The sequence below is a fragment of the Carcharodon carcharias genome, chromosome 26, assembly GCF_017639515.1.
Source record: "Carcharodon carcharias isolate sCarCar2 chromosome 26, sCarCar2.pri, whole genome shotgun sequence".
Taxonomy (NCBI): Eukaryota; Metazoa; Chordata; class Chondrichthyes; order Lamniformes; family Lamnidae; genus Carcharodon; species Carcharodon carcharias.
Window position 1 is genome coordinate 1,936,840 of NC_054492.1, and position 24,540 is coordinate 1,961,379.

General features: G+C 46.3%; 1 protein-coding gene and 1 pseudogene across 3 annotated transcripts in view; one reads left to right on the forward strand and one right to left on the reverse strand.

Annotated features, from left to right (window-relative positions):
- Positions 1-24,540, reverse strand: part of lrrk1 (leucine-rich repeat kinase 1) — a 262,189-nt gene that overhangs the window by 194,790 nt on the left and 42,859 nt on the right. For all 3 annotated transcript variants that reach the window (XM_041175194.1, XM_041175192.1, XM_041175193.1), the window contains exons 4-6: positions 13,747-13,912; positions 6,081-6,260; positions 4,084-4,232 (exon numbers count right to left, since the gene is read on the reverse strand). In XM_041175194.1, coding sequence (XP_041031128.1) covers positions 4,084-4,232; positions 6,081-6,260; positions 13,747-13,912 — 495 coding nt within the window. The remainder of the gene's footprint in view (positions 1-4,083; positions 4,233-6,080; positions 6,261-13,746; positions 13,913-24,540) is intronic.
- LOC121269982 lies at positions 3,269-3,684 on the forward strand (annotated as a pseudogene).

Genomic DNA, 24,540 nt, shown 5'->3' on the forward strand with positions numbered 1-24,540 from the left:
GACAGTGCGGCACTCCCTCAGTACTGATCATCTGATGGTGCAGCACTCCCTCAGTACTGATCCTCTGACAGTGTGGCACTCCCTCAGTACTGATCCTCTGACAGTGCGGCACTCCCTCAGTACTGACCCTCTGACAGTGCAGCATTCCCTCAGCGCTGACCATCTCATGGTGCAGCACGCCCTCAGCACTGACCTTCTGATGGTGCAGCACGCCCTCAGTATTGACCCTCCGAGTGTGCAGCGCTCCCTCAGTACTGACACTCCAACATTGCAGCTTTCCCTCAGTACAGACCCTCTGACAATGCAGAACTTCCTCAGCACTGACCTTCTGATGGTGCAGCACTCTTTCAATATTGATCCTCTGACAGTGCGGCACTCCCTCAGTACTGATCCTCTGACAGTGCGGCACTCCCTCAGTACTGATCCTCTGACAGTGCGGCATTCCTTCAGTAGTAATCCTCTGACAGTGTGGCAATTCCTCAGTACTGACCCTCTGACAGTGCAGCGCCTCTTCAGTTCTGACTCTCTGACAGTGCAGCACTCCCTCAGTACTGATCCTCTGACAGTGCGGCACTCCCTCAGTACTGATCCTCTGACAGTGTGGCACTCCCTAAGTACTGACCCTCTGACAGTGCAGCACGCCCTCAGTATTGACCCTCCGAGTATGCAGCACTCACTCAGTACTGACCCTCTGACAGTGTGGCACTCCCTCAGTAGTGATCCTCTGATAGTGCAGCACTCCCTCAGTACTGATCCTCTGACAGTGCAGCACTCCCTCAGTACTGATCCTCTGACAGTGTGTGGCACTCCCTCAGTAGTGATCCTCTGACAGTGCGGCACTCCCTCAGTACTGATCCTCTGACAGTGTGGCACTCCCTCAGTACTGATCCTCTGACAGTGCGGCACTCCTTCAGTACTGATCCTCTGACAGTGTGGCACTCCCTAAGTACTGACCCTCTGACAGTGCAGCACGCCCTCAGTATTGACCCTCCGAGTGTGCAGCACTCACTCAGTACTGACCCTCTGACAGTGTGGCGCTCCCTCAGTAGTGATCCTCTGATAGTGCAACACTCCCTCAGTACTGTTGCTTTGACAGTGCAGCACTCCCTCAGTACTGATCCTCTGACAGTGTGTGGCACTCCCTCAGTACTGATCCTCTGACAGTGTGTGGCACTCCCTCAGTACTGATCCTCTGACAGTGTGGCACTCCCTCAGTACTGACCCTCTGAGTGTGCAGCACTCACTCAGTACTGACCCTCTGACAGTGTGGCACTCCCTCAGTACTGACCCTCTGACAGTGCAGCACTCCCTCAGTACTGATCCTCTGACAGTGTGTGGCACTCCCTCAGTAGTGATCCTCTGACAGTGCAGCACTCCCTCAGTACTGATCCTCTGACAGTGTGTGGCACTCCCTCAGTAGTGATCCTCTGACAGTGCAGCACTCCCTCAGTACTGATCCTCTGACAGTGTGTGGCACTCCCTCAGTACTGACCCTCTGACAGTGCAGCACGCCCTCAGTATTGACCCTCCGAGTGTGCAGCACTCACTCAGTACTGACCCTCTGACAGTGTGGTACTCCCTCAGTAGTGATCCTCTGATAGTGCAGCACTCCCTCAGTACTGATCCTCTGACAGTGCAGCACTCCCTCAGTACTGATCCTCTGACAGTGTGTGGCACTCCCTCAGTAGTGATCCTCTGACAGTGCGGCACTCCCTCAGTACTGATCCTCTGACAGTGTGGCACTCCCTCAGTACTGATCCTCTGACAGTGCGGCACTCCCTCAGTACTGATCCTCTGACAGTGTGGCACTCCCTCAGTACTGACCCTCTGACAGTGCAGCACGCCCTCAGTACTGATCCTCTGACAGTGTGTGGCACTCCCTCAGTACTGATCCTCTGACAGTGCAGCACTCCCTCAGTACTGATCCTCTGACAGTGTGTGGCACTCCCTCAGTAGTGATCCTCTGATAGTGCAGCACTCCCTCAGTACTGATCCTCTGACAGTGCAGCACTCCCTCAGTACTGATCCTCTGACAGTGTGTGGCACTCCCTCAGTACTGATCCTCTGACAGTGTGTGGCACTCCCTCAGTACTGATCCTCTGACAGTGTGGCACTCCCTCAGTACTGACCCTCCGAGTGTGCAGTACTCACTCAGTACTGACCCTCTGACAGTGTGGCACTCCCTCAGTAGTGATCCTCTGACAGTGCAGCACTCCCTCAGTACTGATCCTCTGACAGTGCAGCACGCCCTCAGTACTGATCCTCTGACAGTGCAGCACTCCCTCAGTACTGATCCTCTGACAGTGTGTGGCACTCCCTCAGTAGTGATCCTCTGATAGTGCAGCACTCCCTCAGTACTGATCCTCTGACAGTGCAGCACTCCCTCAGTACTGATCCTCTGACAGTGTGTGGCACTCCCTCAGTACTGATCCTCTGACAGTGTGTGGCACTCCCTCAGTACTGATCCTCTGACAGTGTGGCACTCCCTCAGTACTGACCCTCCGAGTGTGCAGTACTCACTCAGTACTGACCCTCTGACAGTGTGGCACTCCCTCAGTACTGACCCTCTGACAGTGCAGCACTCCCTCAGTAGTGATCCTCTGACAGTGTGTGGCACTCCCTCAGTACTGACCCTCTGACAGTGCAGCACTCCCTCAGTAGTGATCCTCTGACAGTGCAGCACTCCCTCAGTACTGATCCTCTGACAGTGTGTGGCACTCCCTCAGTGCTGATCCTCTGACAGTGTGTGGCACTCCCTCAGTAGTGATCCTCTGACAGTGTGTGGCACTCCCTCAGTACTGACCCTCTGACAGTGCAGCACTCCCTCAGTAGTGATCCTCTGACAGTGCAGCACTCCCTCAGTACTGATCCTCTGACAGTGCAGCACTCCCTCAGTACTGATCCTCTGACAGTGTGTGGCACTCCCTCAGTAGTGATCCTCTGACGGTGTGTGGCACTCCCTCAGTACTGATCCTCTGACAGTGTGTGGCACTCCCTCAGTAGTGATCCTCTGACGGTGTGTGGCACTCCCTCAGTAGTGATCCTCTGACAGTGCAGCACTCCCTCAGTATTGCACTGAGAGTGGGGTCCTGGCCTGGATTACTTAGTGAGGCGGGAGCAAAGGGCCCAGAATTTAGTACAAAATATTGGCTACATAACTGTGTAAATTGTAGTTTCCTTTCAGTCTAAATGACAGTCTAACCCACTTAGCATTCACCCTGGACCTGGCCCTATAAAAATGGTCTTTCCCGGAGGTGACATTGTGAAGATGGTGGAGTCGGCGCAGCGGTTGGTGCAGTAAGTGGTGACTGGTGGCCCCAAGCTCACCCTGGCTGCTGCTAATTACTCTAAACCACGTCTGGCTACCTTCTGGAAATATGCTCGGGTGGAGCTGATTCCTCCAACTCCTGGAGAAATCCCAGTGGCTGTTGAAAGCTTCAAGGGTCTTGTGGCATCATTTAAAGCTGGGAGTTACAAACAAATAACAGTAAAGGATGCCCTGAGGAACACACTTGTGGCCACGGAAGTTGTGATGTGGTTTTACATTGGTGAGGTCATTGGCCGAAGAAGCCTGATTGGATATCATGTTTGAACTCTAACCTGTGTTGGACTAGCATTCCATTGTAAATGAATGAATAATATTTCAAATTAAATAAAGCCATTATTAGGACTTAAAAAAAAAAATAAAAATGAACTGATGTGTTAGTTCATACACTCACCAATCAGGTGCTGAGCTGCCTCCTCACTCTTGCTCACCCCCTGGTAAAGTTAGTGTTTCGCTGTTTCGCTGTAATTAGATGTGTTACTCGTGACCTTTCCTCAGTCCCTGAGCGACCTCTATAGGCAGAAAAATGACACTGCAAAACTACCCAAAATGTGTCTCCAAATGGCTAATTAATACCCTTCACTGCAGCAGATTTAATCAGATTCTCCACTCATCAAACGGTCAAAGTTCAGGTGTGGGTGACTTTATCCATTTATGTCCTGGTTACCAACTGCCAATCAGTGTTCAGGAAACACAGGGAACATTTTGTTTCTTATTTTGCTACTATCAGATATTATTGGGTAGAAATATTTACTTACAGTTTGTCTGTCAGAGCCTTCATACTGGCTACTTGGTTCTGTAAACTGTTTCCTCAGGAGCTGGTTGCTGAGTTCTGGGTGATCCAGTAAGACATAAGATGAAAAACTGGCCCCATTATCCAGAAGAAATCCTGCAATCTCTTCACTCCCTAGAACAGAGGGAAGCTCTCTCCAATAAACCAGTAACCATTTACTGTAATGACTCGACAGAGCAGACAGGTTTCAACAAGAAGCAGATCAACTTTATTACAGGGAGCTTCTCAGGTGCTACATGCTCGATCAGGACTCTCATCAGGAAGCCCCACTCCCCTGGATTTCCCGCACTTGAGGTCCATCGGCTGGAGCCTCCCAGAACATCACGTGATCCCTGATACACAGCAGGAGTGGCTATACCTTCAGTTACTACATTTACCAAACAAATAGAATGGGGGAAAAAACTGCAAAACAATATTGACAAAGAGATGGATCAGCAGTGGGAAGTATTTAAAACAATGAGTTTAGGGGAAATATGTGCTGCATAAAGACAAGAACAAACTAGCTAATAATGAAACACCCTGGATGAAAAAAGAGAGAAGGGCAAAATGGATAAGGGTGAACCAAGGAGGAGGCAGACACTAAGTACATAGACAAGAGAGGATAATAAGAGGGAACACAAAGAGGTTACAAAGTAAATCACAAAACAATCAGGAAGGCCAAGAAAGAGAAACTACAAAATTACATTATCAAGGAATATAAAAAGTAATAAAGTGTTCCACTGAAACATAAATAATTTAAAAATCAGGTAGCGAGCACTCCACTAAGAGACACACAAGATAATCTCCCAGGTACTGACAGTGAAGTGTTAGAAATATTGAACAGTTACTTTGCCTCAGTATTTACCAGGAGACAAATAGGGTGGACATGACATTGAAGAAGAGGTCACAAAAGGTATCAAGAAATTTAAGATGGAACTAATCAAACTTAAAGAAGATAACATTCCCACACATATCAAAAGAATTTACTGAGATAGCAGAGGCACCTATTACATTGTTAGGAAAGGGAATAGTGTCAGAGGACAGGAAACAGAACAAGTCCAGGGAGTTGAAGATCAATTAGCTTCATGTAAGGAGTAGGAGAGATAATGGAATCATTATTCAAAAATGCAATAAAGAAACATCGAGCCCACATACAGCCATTTAACTTGCTGCTCAGTGGGAAGCTGGGGAGATATAAAGCCTCCCCCACACTCTCCACTCCAGATCCGACCACTCACTGTGTAAAAACACTTTTCCTCCCATTGCTATTGCTTTTTTTTGCCAATTGCTTTAAATCTGTGTTTTTCCTACCAAAATGAATCATTGCACACTTTGCAGCTCTTCAGACTGTCAGAGGAAAGGCAGATGTTCTGCTGATGGGCCATTTCCTGAGATTATAAACTTATATAAACTGTGAGAGAGAAACCTTTAATACATCATCTTCAAAAAATCGTTCATATCTGTTGCGGGTAATTTCTGTCAATTCCTTTCGCACAGGACATTTTAGTGTGCTTTTGAAATTCATTCATGGGATGTGGGCGTCACTGGCTAGGCCACTATTTATTGCCCATCCCTAGTTGCCCTTGAGAAGGTGGTGGTGAGCTGCCTTCTTGAACCGCTGCAGTCCATGTGGTGTAGGTACACCCACAGCGCTGTTAGGGAGGGAGCTCCAGGATTTTGACCCAGCGACAGTGAAGGAACGGCGATATATTTGGTGTGTGGCTTGGAGGGGAACTTCCAGGTGGTGTAAGGCCAAGCCCATAAAGATAGGACACACCGCTAAGCTGGCCAGTGCTCACTTGATGTCCATACTCCAGTTGGCAACAGTCTTATCAACCTCCATAGCCTAGGCAACCTGTAGCGGTTGAACCTGCAGTGTAACTTGAGAGAGGGTGGGTGTTGCTGGGGGTGATGGGGGGAAAGGAAAGTGGTAATGTTTCTGTATCCCTGATATGCTGGGGGGAGATGTGATTGTCCACATACCTGCCTTCATTGCAGCGTACAGGGGCTGGCCTGTGATGATGGGGTGGTCCTGTGTCCTCATTCCACAGCTGTCAGTCTCTGCCTTGTACACATGTACTAAGAGCCTCACGACATCCAGATGTCCCTGTTTACACGCTGCAGCGAGCATCCAGTTCAGCAGATCCTTGTTAACACACAAACCTATTCAACACACAATTTGTACAGTTACGGAATGATCAACAGGCTGAATAATGTTCACCCACCATTTTCACTCTGAATCAGATACCCTAAAGCACAGAATCAGGACATTAATTCCGTTTGTCTTTCCCGCTGTTACTTGAAGCTGTCTACTCAAATTTAACTCCTGAACTTTCCCTCTGTTGTTTTTCTCACACTTCCCCAATTCCTTTTTATTTGATATTTGTTACCCTGGGACTGGGTGGGAAGTGGAATCCATGGGCTGAGTTTTCTGGCCTGAGGGCAATGGGCTGGGAAGTGGGAGTGCTGACAATGTGGTAGGGCAGGGATCAGGAGCAGAGCCCAACGTCACCCCAGGGCTACACCTATGTTGGTAGCTCAGGCACCCACCGGGCAGCCAATTGAACAAATTAAGTGACCAGTTATGGCCCAGCTGCTGCCTCTGTGGGCAGTTTTCCTGCCTCAGTCAGGACCAACCTCTGCGTGGGGAGACAGGCAGCTTCTCCAGGGGTTGTGGGACAGGGGCCTCCTTGATGGTTGCTCCATGGCCCATAGAGACATGCCCCCCCCCCCATCCCCCACAGCAATGTCTGCCCTTAACATCCCACCCCCACTCTGATTTCCAGGCCCAGCCTTCCCCCAACATTGCACATTTCCCTTAAGGCTCCCTCTCCCTGGAGCTGCAGCCCCTGCAATAGCCAGCACTGGTGGTGGTGCTGCTGGGCTCCTGGCCCTCTGACTGGGCCGGCAGCTCTTGGGACCAGGCTGCCTTCCTTAGCTGGACATCGGCCCGAGCAGCAGCCCCTTCATTGGTTGCCGCCTGTAATGTGATGCCCCACGGGCCCTGCCTGTCAGAGGAATGTCCCAAGCCTGATTGGGAAGAAATCACTGAGACCAGGATGCATTGGTGGAGACTGTTCATTGTTTGCCACAGAGTTGACTTCTCCGCTCTAACACAGTCTCCCCAGTGCTTTTCTTTTCAATAAACCCATTAAACTAAATTAGGAAAAGTGAGGGACAAAACAAGATGCAGCCCCTTAAAGGGACACTGCAAACTAAAAGCCAAACGTTAAAGGAAAAATCTCCCCAGTGCTGACTGACTCTTCTTTATATACACATCTGGGTATAATTAACTAATCTCTACCCAACCTGTTGTCTGGTGCACTGACCTCTACCTCGCGGAGGCTGAGCGTCAACTCACAGACACTTCCTCCTACCTCTCCCTGGATCACGACCCCACCACTGAACATCAAGCCATTGTTTCCAGGACTGTCACTGACCTCATCTCCTCTGGAGATCTTCCTCCCACAGCTTCCAACCTGATAGTCGCCCAACCTCGGACAGCCCGCTTCTACCTCCTACCCAAAATCCACAAACAGAACTGTCCCAGCAGACCGATCATGTCAGCCCCACGGAACTCATTTCTCATTATCTTGACTCCCTTCTCTCTCCCCTTGATCAGTCCCTTCCCACCTACATCCATGATTCCTCTGACACCTTACGTCACATCAACAATTTCCAGTTCCCTGGCCCCAACTGCTTCCTCTTCACCATGGACGTCCAATCCCTCTATACCTCCATCCCCCACCAGGATGGTCTGAGGGCCCTTAGCTTCTTCCTCGAACAGAGGCCTGAACAATCCCCATCCACCACTACTCTCCTCCGTCTGGCTGAACTTGTTCTCACACTGAACAATTTCTCCTTTAGCTCCTCTCACTTCCTCCAAATAAAAGGTGTGGCTATGGGTACCCGCATGGGCCCCAGCTATGCCTGTCTCTTTATGGGGTATGTGGAACATTCCTTATTCCAATCCTACTCCGGCCCCCTTCCACAACTCTTTCTCCGGTACATCGATGATTACTTCGGTGCCGCTTCATGCTCTCGTCGGGACTTGGAAAAATTTATTAATTTTGCTTCCAATCTCCACCCCTCCATCATTTTCACGTGGTCCATCTCTGACACTTCCCTTCCCTTCCTTGACCTCTCTGTCTCAATCTCTGGTGATAGACTGTCCACCAATATCCATTACAAACCCACCGACTCCCACAGCTATCTCGACTACAGCTCCTCACACCCCGCTTCCTGTAAGGACTCCATCCCATTCTCTCAGTTCCTTCGCCTCCGTCGCATCTGTTCCGATGATGCTACCTTCAAAAACAGTTCCTCTGACATGTCTTCCTTCTTCCTTAACCGAGGTTTTCCACCCACGGTCGTTGACAGGGCCCTCAACCGTGTCCGGCCCATCTCCCGCGCATCCGCCCTCACGCCTTCTCCTCCCTCCCAGAAACATGATAGGGTCCCCCTTGTCCTCACTTATCACCCACCAGCCTCCGCATTCAAAGGATCATCCTCCGTCATTTCCGCCAACTCCAGCATGATGCCACCACCAAACACATCTTCCCTTCACCCCCCCTATCAGCATTCCGTAGGGATCATTCCCTCCGGGACACCCTGGTCCACTCCTCCATCACCCCCTACTCCCCAACCCCCACCTATGGCACCTCCCCATGCCCACGCAAAAGATGTAACACCTGCCCCTTCACTTCCTCTCTCCTCACCGTCCAAGGGCCCAAACACTCCTTTCAAGTGAAGCAACATTTCACTTGCATTTCCCCCAACTTAGTCTGCTGCATTCATTGCTCCCAATGTGGTCTCCTCTACATTGGAGAGACCAAACGTAAACTGGGTGACCGCTTTGCAGAACACCTGCGGTCTGTCCGCAAGAATGACCCAAACCTCCCTGTCGCTTGCTATTTTAACACTCCACCCTGCTCTCATGCCCACACGCCTGTCCTTGGCTTGCTGCATTGTTCCAGTGAAGCCCAACGCAAACTGGAGGAACAGCACCTCATCTTCCGACTAGGCACTTTACAGCCTTCCGGACTGAATATTGAATTCAACAACTTTAGGTCTTGACCTCCCTCCTCCATCCCCACCCCTCCACCACCCCCCACCTCTGTTTCTTCCCCCTTCCTTTTGTTTTTTTCCAATGAATTATATAGATTTTTCTTTTTCCCTTCTATTTCCATTATTTTTAAATATCTTAAAATCTTTTATGCTCCCCCCACCCCCACTAGAGCTATACCTTGAGTGCCCTACCATCCATTCTTAATTAGCACATTCGTTTAGATAATATCACCAACTTTGACACCTATGTGTTCTTTTGTTCTGCCATCTGTGACATCTTTTGATGATCTGCTTCTATCACTGCTTTGGCTACAACCACACCACCCCCCTCCACTTCTCTCCCCTGACCCAAACCTCCCCCCACCCCCCACGCCCCCACCACCCCCAACCACCACTTTAAACCAGCTTATATTTCAACCCTTCCTGGGATTCACCTAGTTCTGTCGAAGGGTCATGAGGACTCGAAACGTCAACTCTTTTCTTCTCCGCCGATGCTGCCAGACCTGCTGAGTTTTTCCAGGTAATTCTGTTTTTGTTTTAACCTCTATCCAACTCCCGTTCACCTTACGATGTTAAACTACTGGGTATTAAACAGCCTTCAACCATGGGGTAATTAACTACTGGGTATTAAACAGCCTATGACCATGGGGTAATTAATGACTGGGTATTAAACAGCCTTCGACCATGGGGTAATTAACTACTGGGTATTAAACAGCCGTCGATCATGGGGTCATTAACTACTGGGTATTAAACAGCCTTCGACCATGGGGTAATTAACTACTGGGTATTAAACAGCCTTCGACCATGGGGTAATTAACTACTGGGTATTAAACAGCCTTCGACCATGGGGTAATTAACTACTGGGTATTAAACAGCCTTCGACCATGGGGTAATTTACTACTGGGTATTAAACAGCCTTCGACCATGGGGTAATTAATGACTGGGTATTAAACAGCCTTCGACCATGGGGTAATTAATGACTGGGTGTGAAACAGCCGTCGACCATGGGGTAATTAACTACCGGGTATGAAACAGCCTTCGACCATGGAGTAATTAACTACTGGGTATTAAACAGCCTTCGACCATGGGGTAATTAACTACTGGGTATTATACAGCCTTCAACCATGGGGTCATTAACTACTGGGTATTAAACAGCCTTCGACCATGGGGTAATTAACTACTGGGTATTAAACAGCCTTCGACCATGGGGTCATTAACTACTGGGTATTTAAGCACTGGGTATTCACCATCCAACAACAAAGATACTAACACTGCCACCCATCTAAGTGAGGTCACCTCACGTTCAATCCCATCTGCAGGACCTTGAACTAAGCGGCAAAATTCAGGCCCATGAAACAAAAGATATTGGAAAAGGAAAAGTGTAAAAGGTTATGGGGAAAGGGAGGGGAATGGGACTAAGGGCTGCAGTTTGCATGCCCCCGCCAGATGTGTTTTCAGTGGGGGGGGGCATGTAAAATACGGCAGGTGCCCACCTCACCACCTTCCCATGGACCCCCGAGCTCACCCCCATAATCCAGGGAAATCAGCAGCCCAGCCGCCATATTTAAATAGGTAATCAAGGGTCAATTAGACTTGTTATTCAACCAGATAATACACTGTCCACACCATAAAATGTTTAGCTTGGGCAGTCAGGTAAGAGTGGGCAGCCTGATTTTGTAGGAAGGGTGGGAAGGAAGTTGGGGGGAGCATTCAATCTTCGAGGGGTGCCCTTTGTGGACTGGTGGGGGGTGAAAGCCCCCCAAGGATAGAACCCACTCCTTTCTTCCTACCCGCCTACAGCCTTAAACAGAATACCCCCTACCCCACCTCCCTTCCTAAGCTGCCCAAACCCTCCCCAACCCTGTTTGAGTAACTGATCTGAATGAAAGGATTACTAGTCTAAACGCTGCTAACCCATTCACTACTGCAGGATGACCAGAGAAATCTAACAACTAATCAGGTACGAGCGGGCTGGTGAAACTTTGTGTGTGTATAAGAGAAAGAGGCTAAACAAAGCAGAAATCAGATAACAGGAATGTTCCAACTGAATGTTACACATTAACTTCAGAAACTAATCAACAAGAAAAATAAAAAACTGGGAATTACACCCCCTTCAAAGATGCCAAATTCCAGGAACACCAGCTGGTGAAGGATAAAACTGCAGCTAAATTTCACCCAGTCTTAAAGAATGAAACATTTATGCTAAACCCTGAACTCAAACACACCACGGTTATACCGCCCAACTCAAACACACCACGGTTATACCACCCAACTCAAACACACCACGGTTATATCGCCCAACTCAAACACACCGCGGTTATACCGCCCAACTCAAACACACCGCGGTTATACCGCCCAACTCAAACACACCACGGTTATACCGTCCAACTCAAACATACCACGGTTATACCGTCCAACTCAAACATACCACGGTTATACCGTCCAACTCAAACATACCACGGTTATACCACCCAACGCAAACACACCACAGTTATACAGCCCAACTCAAACACACCGCGGTTATACCACCCAACTCAAACACACCACGGTTATACCGCCCAACTCAAACACACCACGGTTATACCGCCCAACTCAAACACACCACGGTTATAACACCCAACTCAAACGCACCACAGTTTTACCGCCCAACTCAAACACACCACAGTTTTACCGCCCAACTCAAACACACCACGGTTATACCGCCCAACTCAAACACACCGCGGTTATAACACCCAACTCAAACACACCGCGGTTATACCGTCCAACTCAAACACACCGCGGTTATACCACCCAACTCAAACACACCGCGGTTATACCACCCAACTCAAACACACCGCGGTTATACCACCCAACTCAAACACACCGCGGTTATACCACCCAACTCAAACACACCGCGGTTATACCACCCGACTCAAACACACCGCGGTTATACCACCCAACTCAAACACACCGCGGTTATACCGCCCAACTCAAACACACCATGGTTATACCGTCCAACTCAAACACACCACGGTTATAACACCCAACTCAAACACACCGCGGTTATACCGCCCAACTCAAACACACCATGGTTATACCGCCCAACTCAAACACACCGCGGTTATACCACCCGACTCAAACACACCGCGGTTATACCACCCAACTCAAACACACCGCGGTTATACCGCCCAACTCAAACACACCATGGTTATACCGCCCAACTCAAACACACCACGGTTATAACACCCAACTCAAACGCACCACAGTTTTACCGCCCAACTCAAACACACCACGGTTATACCTCCCAACTCAAACACACCGCAGTTATACCACCCAACTCAAACACACCGTGGTTATACCGTCCAACTCAAACACACCGCGGTTATACCACCCAACTCAAACACACCGCGGTTATACCACCCAACTCAAACACACCGCGGTTATACCGCCCAACTCAAACACACCACGGTTTCACTGTATCTCTTTATAATGAACCTTATAATTGAAATTTCAATCAATCCCCTCCACCTGTATATAATTGAACACAATTGATATGTAATTAACCAAAAGAAAACTTCTTAAGTTAACAATTTGTTGAATAATATTTATTTTTTGAGCTGAGAGCCTCTGCTGCAGCTCTTTATTAATCTAATATCTGCCCACATGACGAAGGCAGAGGCTGGGATTTCCCCCTTCACCCTGGCCCAGTGAGAATGGAGTGTGGGACAGGGTTAAGGTTAGTCTGGGTCCCTCACCATCCTGAGGTTGCTTCATTCTCACTGTAATTTCACTTTTGCTGACTTTCAATCATCCAAGGCTCCCAGTACAAGCTGGTCACAAACTACTTTCTATTCAGTTGTGGCGGATCAGTGACATCTTTGGTGCCGTACCGGGCTGGGGGAGACTGGAGACTGGTACAACAGGAGGCACTGAATGTCCAGAAGAGGCCAGGACAAGATTTCCAAGGTCACATTTGTCCAAGCTCCTTGTGTGCTGGGAAAGCCAGGAGGACTCTGCACCCTCTTGGCTTTCCAAGGAGTTACTGGGTCTCCCAGCCTTGCCCCTCCCTCTTGCACGCCTGCTCTCAGCCCGATTCCCAGTGGCAAGGCTATGCTCAGGGTCATGGCTCCCTGGCATCCTACAAAAAAAACTGCATTTATATGGCACCTTTAGGGAAGTGAAACTTTGTAGGGCATTTCACAGGAACATCGTTTGACAAAATTTGATGTCAGCCACATAAATAAATAGCTCTGGGTTTGATCATCGAGAGAAGTTTTAAGAAGCATCTTAAAGGAGGACAGACAGGTAGAAAGGCAGAGAGGTTAAAGGAGGGAGTTTTAGTGCTGAAGTAGCCTGAAGATTCATGGTTCACTTGTGCACTTTGTCTCGGATGTCAGTCCTGCTGTTTCTGAGTGAGAGACAGAGCGGTGTTATTAAAATCAGGTTAAAATGGCTCAGGTCTCACATTGTTTCCCTCCAACCACACCAACATTACACCTAACCCCAAATGCTGTCCTGAATGTGACCTCCACTGAAACTCGAGGCCAGAGTTTCCATGTCACTTTATCTATTAAAATGTCAACAATGACAACAAGCATCTTACCTGGAGTAGAATTCAGTAATACTCTGACCACCTCTTCGTGACCCTCGTGTGCAGCAATAATCGCCGGGTTTGCATCATTCAGCTCCTTTAACAGCTCCAGCCTTGCCTCCTGGAGGAGATACTGCACCATCTCTGCGTCTCCATGTGAGGCTGTGATACCCAAGAGCTGGCAAAAAACAATGGCAGGAATTAGACCATCAAATGTTAATCCTGCTGTGTCACAGGGTAATACCGAGGCCTGATCCTGAGTAAAGCTGATAAAGTGGGAGAAGTGCTTCCAAAGGGCTCTCTATGGGTCAGACATCTTATTGAGTGCCCTGCTCGCCCTCATACTTTCGTCCCTCTTCTCTCAGCCTCTCCTGCTCTGTGGGGCGTCACTTGTTGCTCTCCCTCCTCTGCTATTCACAAGGCAGCTCTGCCAAGTCAGGGGTTAATGTCCCTCTTTCTGTGCAGGCAAAGAGACTCATCATAAAACTCTAGAAATCAAACAGTAGCCAGAAATCCTGAACCAACAACTCCATGATCCCTTTAAGTTACACTGCTGAGGGTACTTTCCTGTCAATTAGTGTTCCATTGTGCAAAACAAGGTCTGCACATAGTTAGGGAAACACTAAGGAGATCAAAAATGGAGAATGTGTCCAACAGGGAGCACAAGACCCTCACCTGAATAGTATTTTTAACTTAGAATGTTGCCTGTGTGGACTCTGAACTGAGAGTAACTCCCGCTCCACGTATGCAACATTTCCATGCTTAAGTTTACTAATGATTGCTGCCTTTATAGCTATTTGCGAGTCATATTAGGCTGTGTAGACCCCCCTTTTCTGGTGCTGGGTGGTCCAGTTTTTAGGTAATGATGTCACCACGTCATTACTGTTCCATTTACATCCACTTGTCCAAGGTCTGGCAGGAACTTGCACCAACTAATGTTAAATGTGGGTCCTAACCCTGGCAGAATACACCCCCTCCCCATCCTGCCCTCCCACATCACTTGATATTGTTGCAGTAGAAAGTCAAAGCTAAATTGTTCAATCTTAAATTGAAAGCACGTTTTGGGAACATACAGGAGTGATATTTCTTCTTGTGCCTTCTCCAGTTGTACATTACAGAAATGACAGATTCCTTCTATTGATGAGGGAGGTATAATTCCAATTCTGTAACAATGTGTGAAGGACGGACACACAATGAATCACAAAAACTGGAGCAACTTCCCAAACATCTGCTGGTACAACTTTATTCTGAAAAAGACCGTCTTACATTGAATAATGAGTAAAGGTAATGGGAACTTCTAGCTGACAGGGACTGCAAAATGATTCAGTTCAAAATGATGTTTATGATGGAGTGGGTGAGTTGTGAACCAAGGTTTTAAAGCCAGGTAAGGCTGACTTTAGAGGAATATGGTAGAAAATGAGCACCTTTGACAAGGTCCCACATGGGAGAATTATAAAGAAGGCAAATGCACATGGGATACAGGGTAATTTGATAAGGCAGATTCAAAATTGGCTTAGTTGTAGGAGACAGAGGGTGATGACAGAAGGATGCTTTAGTGACTGGAAGCCAGTCTCCAGTGGCGTACCACAGGGATCTGTGCTCGGTCCCGTATTATTCGTCATATTTATAAGCGACATAGATGACTATGCGGGGGGTAGGATTATCAAATTTGCAGATGACACAAAGATTGGCCGGGTGGTTAACAGTGAGGTTGAGTGTCTTGGGCTACAGGAAGGCATAGACGGGATGGTCAAATGGGCAGATAAGTGGCAGATGGAATTTAACCATGAAAAGTGTGAGGTGATACACTTTGGAAAGAGTAATTTGACAAGGAAGTATTCAATGAACGGCATGACACTAAGAAGTTCTGAGGAACAAAGGGGCCTTGGCATGTGTGTCCATAGATCTCTGAAGGCAGAGGGGCATGGGGATCAAAGGTTACGGGGAAAAGGCGGGAGAATGGGGTTGAGAAACTTATCAGCCATGATTGAATGGAGGAGCAGACTCGATGGGCTGAATGGCCTAATTTCTGCTCCTATGTCTTATGGTCTTATGGTCTTATAGTTAGTGGGGTGGTGAAAAAGGCATATGGGACACTTGCCTTTTTCAATCAAGGCATAGATCACAAAAGTAGGGAGGTCATGTTGGAGTTGTATAGAACCTTGGTGAGGCCACAGCTGGAGTACTGTGTGCAGTTCTGGTCGTCACATTATAGGAAGGATGTGACTGTACTGGAGGGGGTGCAGAGGAGATTCACCAGGATGTTGCCTGGGATGAAATATTTAAGTTATGAAGAGAGGTTGGATAGAGTTGGGTTGTTTTCGTTGGAGCAGAGAAGACTGAGGGGCGACCTGATCGAGGTGTACAAGATTATGAGGGGCATGGACAGGGTGGATAGGGAGCAGCTGTTCTCCTTAGTTGAAGGGTCAGTCACAAGGGGGCATAAGTTCAAGGTGAGGGGCAGGAGGTTTAGGGGGGATGTGAGGAAAAACTTTTTTACCCAGAGGGTGGTGACAGTCTGGAATGTGCTGCCTGGGAGGGTGGTGGAGGCGGGTTGCCTCACATCCTTTAAAAAGTACCTGGATGAGCAGTTGGCACATCATAACATTCAAGGCTATGGGCCAAGTGCTGGTAAATGGGATTAGGTAGGTAGGTCAGGTGTTTCTCACGTGTTGGTGCAGACTCGATGGGCCGAAGGGCCTCTTCTGCACTGTGTGATTCTGTGATTCTGATTCTGTGAATAGACTGGGCAGAAGTACTAATGGATAAAAATACAAAAATGAACAGTGGGAGGTGTTCAAAATACATGGGGGAATATAAGACCAGTACATACCCCATTGGGAAAGAGCTCTCTACTTGTGTAATTAAAAATCTTGTTTAACAGGAGAAGTGAGTGTATAAAACTGAAAGGAAGTGATTATATGAAGGTAAATAACTACAGAGTTTCCATAGACTGGGAAAGATACAAAGAACTGCAAAGGGATACAAAGGAATAGTAGACCATTTAACCCCTCAATCCTGTTCCACTATTCAATGAGATCTTGGCTGATCTGTGATCGAACTTCATCTATCAGTCTTTGCCTCATATCCTTTAATACTTTCATCTAACTAAAATCTATCAATACCAGATTTGAATTTTACAATTGACCGGGCATCTATTGCCCTTTGCGAGTTCCAAACTTCTTCCACTTCACACTGAGATGTAAAGGTAGGAAAAGGAATTTTAAGAATTTGTGAGAGCATAAAAATATCACAGGTGTTTTCACAAAATGATCTTTGTCAAGTGTGAATATTGCACAAGATATTGTTTCCACTTTATTCCACTTTATGTATATCTCATTATTCTTTTTAGGGACTTGATTAGTCAGAGACCTAACTATATGGCAATGCAATGCTTGGCACTCATTGATGGCTGCAGAGGAATGTTAGACATCCCTTTATTGTGTAGGAGACTATAGTGTTTTGTGTGTCTGTAATCAGTCTTTATTTAATGTTCATGTGTGTTTCTGTACTCAATTCCATCTGCCACTTGTCTGTCCATTCTGTTAGCCTCTCTCTGCCCTGTTGCAGCTAATTGGAAACATCCTCACTGTTTGCCACCAAGTTTAGTATTATCAGCAAATTATGAATTTTTATTCTGTATTCCAGTATCCAAGTATATGAAAAAAACCCAGAGAACGCCATTGTCTATCATCCTCCAAGACTTAACGTTTCTGTCGTTAAGCCAATTTCTTATCCAAGTTGACACTGAACCCAGCTCTGAGGAGGAGGCAGAGAAGCTGCAAAGGAATTTGGACCCGTTATATTGTGCAGATTGGGGAAGTGTGAATTATCCACTTTGGCATGAAGATTAGAAAAACAGAATATTTTTGAAAAGGTGCAAGAGCAATAAATGATGGGACTCAGAGAGATTTGGGTGTCCTTGTAAACAAATCACAGAAAGTTAACATCCAGGTAGGCTACATCTGGGGTACAGTGTAATGTTTATTTCTGCTTACATACTTGCCTTACAGAGAGTGCAACAAAGGTTCACTAGACTGGTTCCTGGGATGAGACGGATATACGATGAGCAGAGATTGAGTATAACCACCCTATATTCTCTGGAATTTAGAAGAACGAGAAGTGATCTCGTTATAATGGATAGAATTCTTAGACAGCTTCACTGGCTAGATGCTGAGAGGTTGTCTCCCCTGGCTGGACAGTCCAGAACTAGGGGATTTCAAAGGTTACTGCACAAGATAAGAACACAAGGTGTAGGGGGGCAACATATTGGTGTGGATAAAGGTTTGGTTCGCTAACAGGAAGCAGAGGGTAGGGATAAATGGTACTTTTTCGGATTGACAAGCTGTAACCAGTGGAGTGCCACAGGGATCAGTGCTGGGGCCTCAAATATTTACAATCTATATTAATGACTTGGATAAAGGGAGTGAATGGGCAAAGGCCATTAAAGATGGGCAAACAGGGATGGGCAATACATGCTGGCCCTGCCTGCGACACCCACATCCCATGAATGAATAAAAGAAATGCATGGCAGCTGCATTTGCCGAGGACACCAAGATGTTTGGGAAAATAAGTTGTGAGGAGGAGGCAGAGGGTCTGCAAAGGGGTAAAGACAGGGTGAGTGAGTGAGAAAACATCTGACAGATGGAGTATAATGTGGGAAAATATAAACTTGTCCACTTTGGCAGGAAGAATGGAGAAGCAGCATATTATTTAAATGGAGAGAGATTACAGAACTCTGAGGTACAGTGGGATCTGGGTGTCCTGATACATGAATTCAAAAAGTTAATATGCAGGTACAGCAAGTGATAAAGAAGGCAAATGGAATGTTGGTGTTTATTGTAAGAGGAATAGAATATAAAAGTAGGGAAGTTTTACTGCAGCTGTACAGGGCCTTGGTGAGACCACATCTGGAGTACTGTGTACAGTTTTGGTTTCCTTATTTGAAAATAGATACAACTACATTAGAAGCAGTTCAGAGAAGGTTCACTCGACTCATTCCTGGGATGAGCGGCTTATCTTATGAAGAAAGATTGGACAGGTTGAGCCTATACCCATTGGATCTTAGAAGAATGGGAGGTGATCTTATTGAAACATATAAGATCCTGAGGGGATTTGATAGGGTGGATGTTTCCTCTTGTTGGAGAGACTAGAATTAGGGGACATAGTTTAAGAATAAGAGGTCTCCCTTTTAAGACAGAGATGAGGAGCATTTTTTTCTCTAAGGGTTGTAAGTCTGTGGAATTCTCTTCCCCAGAGAGCAGTGGAAGCTGGGCCATTGAATTTATTCAAGGCTGAGTTAAGAGTCTTGTTAGGCTAGGGGATTGAGGGTTATGGGGGCAGACAGGAGAGTGGAACTGAGCTACTACCAGATCAGCCATGATCTTATTGAATGATGGAGCAGGCTCGAAGGGATGAATGGCTCTACCCTTGCTCTGAAGTCTGATGTTTCTATGTCCCTATACTCTCAGGATAAAGGATTTAGGATTGAAAATGAGAGGGAACCTCTTGACTCAGAGGGTTGTGAATCTTTCTCTGCCCTAGGGAACTCTGGGAGATCAGTTGATGAAATATTCCAAGCTGAGATGATAGATATTTGGGCACTAATTGAATTAAGGGATGTGGGGATAGGTGGGAAAGCAGAGTTGAGGCAGAAGGTCAACCATGATGTTACTGAATGGGGGAGCAGGCTCGATGGGCTGACTGGTCTTCTGCTCTTATTTCTTATGCTGTGGCATCCTCAGTGTCAAGCATGAGTGACCAGAGGGAAGCAATGTCCATCCAATTCTACAAAGGCCAGTGTAGAAGGGGAGGTGGTACAGAATCCAGGAGTAGCCTAGTCAAGCCTAGCAGCCTGTCAGCACCAAACCCAGATAGACTTAAGGCTTCTTATCCAAAGTAGGCCATACTAAATGATAGCATTGCCAACTCACACAATCTGGTATAGTGAGAGCCAGCTGATGCGAATACTGTGATATATTTGAGCCTGTCGTGATGAACTCTGTCAAGTAGCATTTACTACAACACAATGCTCTTACTTCTTGCGTATCTGTGTCTGACAGAATATTTGTTTACTCTGGTGAGAAAGAGAGATTTGGCAGATTTACTCAGTATATGGTGTTCCAGCTGTGATTGACTTGTCTTTGTAACCATGAATTCACTTGAGGCTGGATAATGAAAGAAGGTTCATGTTAGCTCAGTCTAAGGTAGCAAACTACCCCAACCTGATTGACTGAGGTGGAGTTGAAGGAAAGGAGTGAAAGGATGATTAGACAACTTTGACTAATACCCCTGTCCTCATGTGGTTTATGGATTCGCTGCAGCTGGATGTTTGTAATTGACAGATCACTTTAAGCCAGTAACATAAACATATCATAATAATTAACAAAATTCATTGATGTGGAGAAACAGGAGAAGTTAGGATTGTTCTCCTTAGTGTAGAGATGGTTAAAAAGAGATTTAACAGGTTGGTTCAAAATCATGAACAATTTTGATAGAATAAATAGGGAGAAACTGCTCTATAACAGGAGGGTCAATAATCAGAGTACACGGATTTACAGTAATTGGGAAATGAGTCAGAGAGGAGATGAGAATTTTATTTAAACATAGCGAGTTGTTGAGGTCTGGATTGCATGGCCTGACAGGCAGGTGGAAGCAGACTCAATAATAACTTCCAAGAGAGTATAGGATAAATATTTAAAGAGGAAAAATTGCAGAAACTAAGATTGATTTCAAAGAATCAGCATAGAGATGATGGGCTGCATCATTCAATTGTTACAGACAGGGTGAGATAGAACGGCTGAAATAAAAACAAAATATGGTGGATGCTGGAAATCCAAAATAATCACAGAAAATGCTGGAAAAACACAGAAACCTGAAAAAGAGTCATATTAAACTTGAAACGTTAACTCTGTTACTCTCTCTGTAGATGCTGCCAGAGCTGCTGAGTTTTTCCAACACTTTTTGTTGTTGTTGCTGAAGCCCCTGTTCTTTTCTTAACCGTCTGAGATCAGTGAGCTTCTGAAAGGAAGAAGTGTGTGTATTTTAACCCCCGAGTGTGTGGGCAATTTGAATAGCCAACAGCAAGCTTTTGTGGATTTAAATAGAGAAGATTGTTTATTTACTCACTCACTCAAAATTTAACACTCCCACTCACACACATACACACACACAGACAGACTCGAGGAAAAGTGAAGACAGCAGTGCACTTTTACAGATTATGAGCAAAACCAATTCATAATTCACATGATTGTCTTATTCTGGAAAACACATGTTGCAGGTCTGATAAAACATTAGTTAGGCCACAGCTGGAGTACTGTGTGCAGTTCTGGTTGCCACACTATAGGAAAGATGTGATTGCATGAGAAACATCCCAGCTATGAAGAGAGACTGGATAGGCTGGGGTTGTTTTACTCAGAGCAGAGAGGGCTGAGGGGGGACCTGATAGACGTATATAAATTTATGAGGGGCATAGAAAAGGTGGGTAGGAAGAAACTTTTCCCCTTAGTGGAGGGGTCAATAACCAGGGGGCATAAATTTAAGGTAAGGGGCAGGAGTTTTAGAGGGGACTTGAGGAATTAAAATTTCACCCAGACGGTGGGAGATATCTGGAACTCACTCCTGAAAGGGTGAGATGGGAACCTTCACAACATTTAAGAAGTATTTAGATGAACACTTTAAACATCATAGCATACAGGACTACAGGCCAAGTGCTGGAAAATGGGATTAAAGTAGATAGCGGCACGGACATGATGGGCTGAAGGGCCTATTTCCATGCTGTATAACTCTATGACTCCATGAGAAGACATTTCTACTCCTGAGGGGTAATTCAGGTGAACCCAACAGCCAAAGTCATTTCAGGATTATCTCAAAGAGATGGACTTTCTACAGGTCACGAAATTAGTTGCTTGTAATCTTGTTACCAGGAGGTCAGTTCGCTGTATTGACCTGAAAAGGAACCAATTTGGAGGCCCTATAGTGTTCCAGCTTCCAGTTTTTATGACATAGATGTTATTGGCCTTCCTGCTGCTGCTGTGTCTTACTTTCTGCAGTCTTCATTTACACATGGCTGCCTTGCCATGTGACATCTCACAATCACAGTTGCTTTTCTAAACATGGAGGTGGTCTTTTTAGTGATATCCTTGTGCTATCTGCATGTAACACAAACGAGATGTGTGGATTCTGTTTGCCTGAGGGTCTCTGGGGGTTTTTACAGCTGAATCAATACAAGCAGTGGAGCAATCCCTAGACACATCCTATTGTCTAGTGGGTTACAGCGCAGAGAGAGACTGTGACTCCTGGTCACATGATGACATCCAGGTACCTGGCTCATCGACATATTGATCTTCTTAAAGGGACATCACTCTTAAAGCAATACTACAACAGATAAAAGCAAAAAACTGTGGATGCTGGAAATCCAAAACAAAAACAAAAGTAAAAATAGCTGGAAAAACTCAGCAGATCTGACAGCATCTGGGGAGAGGAACACAGTTAACATTTCGAGTCCGTATGACTTCAACAGAACTAAGGAAGAATAGAAGAGAGGTGAAATATAAACTGGTTTAAGGGGGGGTGGGACAGGTAGAGCTGGATATAGGGCCAGTGATAGGTGGGGGTAGCCAAAAGATGTCATAGACAAAAGGACAAAGAGGTGTTGAAGGTGGTGATATTAGCTCAGGACTGTTCTAATAGGTGACATTAAGGGTAGAAAGCAGGACGAGCAAGGTACAGATATCCCTAGTGGGGGTGGGGTGGGGGGGAGGGATCGAAATAGGCTAAAAGGTAGAGATAAAACAATGGATGGAAATACATTTAAAAATAATGGAAGTAGGTGGGAAAAGAAAAATCTATATAAATTATTGGAAAAAGGGGGATCAGAAAGGGGATGGGGATGGAGGAGAGAGTTCATGATCTACAACAACACTTGGGTTGATTAGCCACATCCTGGTTTATTGTTTGAAGACACTCATTCCGAGGGAGTAAAAACCTTCTTTGTTTCAAGAAAGTTCTGATCTATTCAGGAACACCTATTGATGGTTTCTGGATAAGTGCAGTTAACTTCTTTTCATCTGTGATGTGCCTTTTTGACTCTGTTAGACAGTGAGTCAGTTTTTGAATACACAAGTCAGGTCAGCTGACCTTTGTTGGCCACCTCTACAGCAACCACTTTGTTCATTTTTAAAATAAGGTTCATGTTTTGGTTTGTTAATAGTGCTCATTACACATCTGAGTGAGAACTCCCTATTTTTCCACCAATAGATGTGTTTTTTATTCTGGACATCACTAGCAAGACCAGCATGTGTTGCCCATCCCTAAATACTCTTGAACTTGCTTGCTCGGCCATTTCAGAGGGCAGTTAAGATCCAACCACATTGCTGTGGGTCTGGAGTCACGTGTAGGTAAGGAGGCAGATTTCCTTCCCTAAAGGACATTAGTGAACCAGGTGGGTTTTTACAACAATTGATGATAGTTTTCTGGTCACCATTACTGAGACTTGCTTTATATTCTAGATTTTTAATTAATTGAATTTAAATTCCAGATTTGAACCCATGTCCCCAGCATATTAACCTAGGCCTCTGGATTACTAGTCCAATGACATTACCACTAGGTCACTGCCCTCCCCCAGTGCTTACACTCCAGGTCAGCCAACCAGACTGTAGTATGCAACTTGTCAGCAAAATAGACTTTAAGGCTTGTCACACATACGGAGCCCTCAGGGTTTTCAAACTGTTGGGCAGGTAGGCCTGGGAGGGGCTGCGATCGGCTCCCCAACACGATTTCACACAGTCTGCGTGAAAGGCGTGCTGAGGAGCTCAGCGCTGCCGGGGTGGGGCAGGGAGGAGTGTGAGTCTGGGTCTGCGTGGGGGGAGTGTGCACTCAAACTCGGTGAAGGCAGGGACCTGCCTCAAGGAGCTGAAGACTTTTAAAATCCAAAATAAAGCTTTTGAAAATCTGAAAAAAAATGTCCCCACATAGGACTCACTCAAATGAACATAATAAAAATGTTGTCAAAACAGTTTTATTCTTTTCTTAATTAATGTCGGAAACCTCATCCCGCCCGTGAATGAGGTTTTCTAAAAAAATCCAAAGGCCGCCTGGCCGATTTGCCCACCAGCCAATCAGACAGCTGGACGGACAGTGAAACATGGCAGCTCATTGAAATGTTAATCATGGGTGTAAAATCCTGCCCACAGTTTCTGAACTCTGTTTCCAAATGGAGAATGCTATCTTATTAGCATCAACTGTCAACGTCTTGTTTTTGTGACAGCACTCTGCAAGATCCTGGGATCTCTGTGGAGACAATGAGATCGAGTCAACCTCCAAAGTGGCCTCTCAGCCAACCTCAACATGCTTGGGGAATAACCTCAAGTTGCTGAGTGGTCCTCTCCTGCTCTCCAGTAGGTTAGTGTGCACTTTGAGAAGAGTGTCCTGTAACTTGTGCTCTATTAAAAATGGGAGTTGGATTTAATGTGCCTCTTGATCTGCCCTTTATAAGAGGATAAAGAAGATCAGGAAAGGAGATAATAGGTATTCAACAATAGCCTACAATCCACATGAACTCTGCTAGAAGTCCACTCCATGGTCCCGCTCTGGGGTCAATGGCACAGCTCCACTGGCTTTGTGCAGCATCAGAGAGAGTCTAGTAGGAATTCTGGCCTCATCCAGCTAGACTCGCCTCTTTCTGAGTTTACCTAGAAAGAGGAGATACACGGACTGCCCACCACTGGTTAAGTGGGGCGAAGACTTTATATAATTTAGGCCCAGTACAGCTCAGGTCCTGCACCAGTTTCTGATCACACTATCCCT